We start from the raw sequence: 2194 nt of genomic DNA, 5'->3' as shown, positions 1-2194 counted from the left end.
CGTTGACATCTTTGGTGTTACCAAGGTCATTTATGCATCTCCTCAAGGCATTCATCGTCAAGCTGCATTCGATTTCCAATGAAAAACGATTGCCATTCACATCGCTCTTTAGCCATATGTACGTCACTCCGCAGCTAGGATCTGGTTTGGGCTTTTCGATGCACAATGCTTTCTCGATTTGCATGTGGTCTTGGGCAGCAAGGATTGTCTCGTTGTCTCTCTTTGTAAGGGCTCTTCGGCATCATGTAAGTATGCTCTCTTTGGTGGTATTAGTATTACTCAACCTTCTCACTGCATATGCCCATAAAGTATCGTTCCATCGCTTTCAAGCCGAGTGCCACTGTAGCGGGCCTTATCAACAAGCGGACGATTGCAAAGAATCGGCTTGATTTGGATATCAGCAGGATTTCGTGCATATGGCTATCATTGGTAAATAGTGGATGGTCCGTGTTTTGGCACCAATCCCAATCAACCTCAACGTCTATTATAGTATGTGGTCTATTCAGCAAGCCACTTGTCTTCTGGTTCTTTGGGTTATCATGGATGCAGCTGTCATTGGATGTCGACATGTTTTCGTGCGTATGGCTATCATTGGTAAATAGTGATCCGTGTTCTTCTTCAACGGCTGCTAACCTCCTCTTTTATTATGTATGTGGGCTATCAGCAAGCTACTTGTCTTCTGGAGCATTGGGATTATAGATGTGGGATATTCAGCAAGCTACTTGTCTTCTGGTGCATTGGGATTATCATGGATGAAGCTGTCATTGGTAAATAGTGATCCATTCTTTCTTTCAACGCCTACTAACACCCTCTTTCATGTGGGTTATTCAGCGAGCTACTTGTCTTGTGCCCTTTGGATTCTTGATGGATGCAGCTATCATTGGATGTCGACAGGGTTTCATTCATATGGCTACCATTGGTAATTGATGATCCATTCGTTTCTACAACGCCTGCCAACCTCCGCTTTTATCTTAGCATGCGGGCTATTCATCACGCTACTTTTCGTTTGGTCCTTTGGGATTTTCATGGATGCAGCTATCATTGAATGTCAGCATGTTTTCGTGCATATGGCTACCATTGGTAAATAGTGATCCATTCGTTTCTACAACGCCTGCCAACCTCTTTCGTTTATTGTAGTATGTGGTCTACTCAGCAAGCTATTTCTCTTCTGGTTCTTTGGGGGTTCATGAATGCAGCTATCATTGGATGTCAACATGTCTTCGTGCATACATGGCTATTATTTGGTAAATAGTGATTCGGGTTATTTGTTCGAGGGCTAATACTCACATGAAACCTCGCATTGTCGTTATCGATTCAAGTGTAAAGGATATTGTTAAGGCACACACTGTTACAAGCGGGGCGGCGTGGAGTGCACAAATCAGGAACAATGAAAGGAACGACGTTCCCACTCCCGCTTCACAACTATGCAAGGTAAGACCAACTCCATTTACACACTCCACAACACTAACTTCTGGCATTGCCAACAATGCACACCGTCAATGGGCGAACAGGTGGTCAAGGGCGACACATTCAGTTACAACAAGCACGTGCGCGATCTACCCATGACACAAGCTTCCATTCCAATACAACATGTAAGTTCAATCGCTGCAATTCCTTTTATTGTTCAAGTCGAACATTGTGGTACTAAAGTTCGCGTGTAGGTTGGTGTTGTCTCGTCTATACAAGACTCAATCAGGCGTCGTGTGCATTCCTTACCCAGTTGTCCACAATGGGAGTTCTCAAGACGTCTTTACATTGCCTCTTTTGGGTATGCTGACAACAAAAGCATGTGGGTTGGTTATACTTGTTATCTCACATTGCGTTTATGGTAGGTTGAACATGTTGGATGATGGTACCTCTGGCAGCAACAGGATACGGATCTCAAAGCAAGAATGCTGTATGGTTGGCTCAATGGTATGCATGGTATTGGATCTACAAAGCGAAAGCTGTTAATTAACGAACCTTACAGTGAAACAGCAGCAGCACATACTGGATCGGATGGATACAAGGTTATTTGCAAGCATCAATGGAATGGTATTGGGAATACCACAAGGTAAGAGGTTCATTGTGGGATTGGTTGGATTCAAGTGGACTTACCAAACACCATACAGTGGCAGAGCCTCTTTCGGCGATACTATTATTATCAAGGCTGCACGTCAAGGATGTCATTGTATAGTACTGTGCTCTCCTGGGG

At 44.0% G+C, this 2194-nt stretch overlaps 1 protein-coding gene across 1 annotated transcript; it reads left to right on the top strand.

Moving 5' to 3' along the window:
- Positions 1–1499: 1499 nt before the first annotated feature.
- O0I10_013271 (uncharacterized protein) lies at positions 1500–2176 on the top strand (the record flags this gene model as incomplete). Its single annotated transcript, XM_058493068.1, has 5 exons — positions 1500–1592; positions 1662–1768; positions 1833–1914; positions 1978–2053; positions 2112–2176. The coding sequence occupies 5 exons, from the start codon at positions 1500–1502 to the stop codon at positions 2174–2176; spliced, it is 423 nt and encodes a 140-aa protein (XP_058336166.1).
- Positions 2177–2194: the final 18 nt, after the last annotated feature.

This window comes from Lichtheimia ornata, assembly GCF_029851405.1.
Source record: "Lichtheimia ornata isolate CBS 291.66 chromosome Unknown scaffold00386, whole genome shotgun sequence".
Lineage (NCBI taxonomy): Eukaryota > Fungi > Mucoromycota > Mucoromycetes > Mucorales > Lichtheimiaceae > Lichtheimia > Lichtheimia ornata.
The sequence above is the reverse complement of the archived record's forward strand: the minus strand, read 5'-3'. Positions and strand labels throughout refer to the sequence as shown.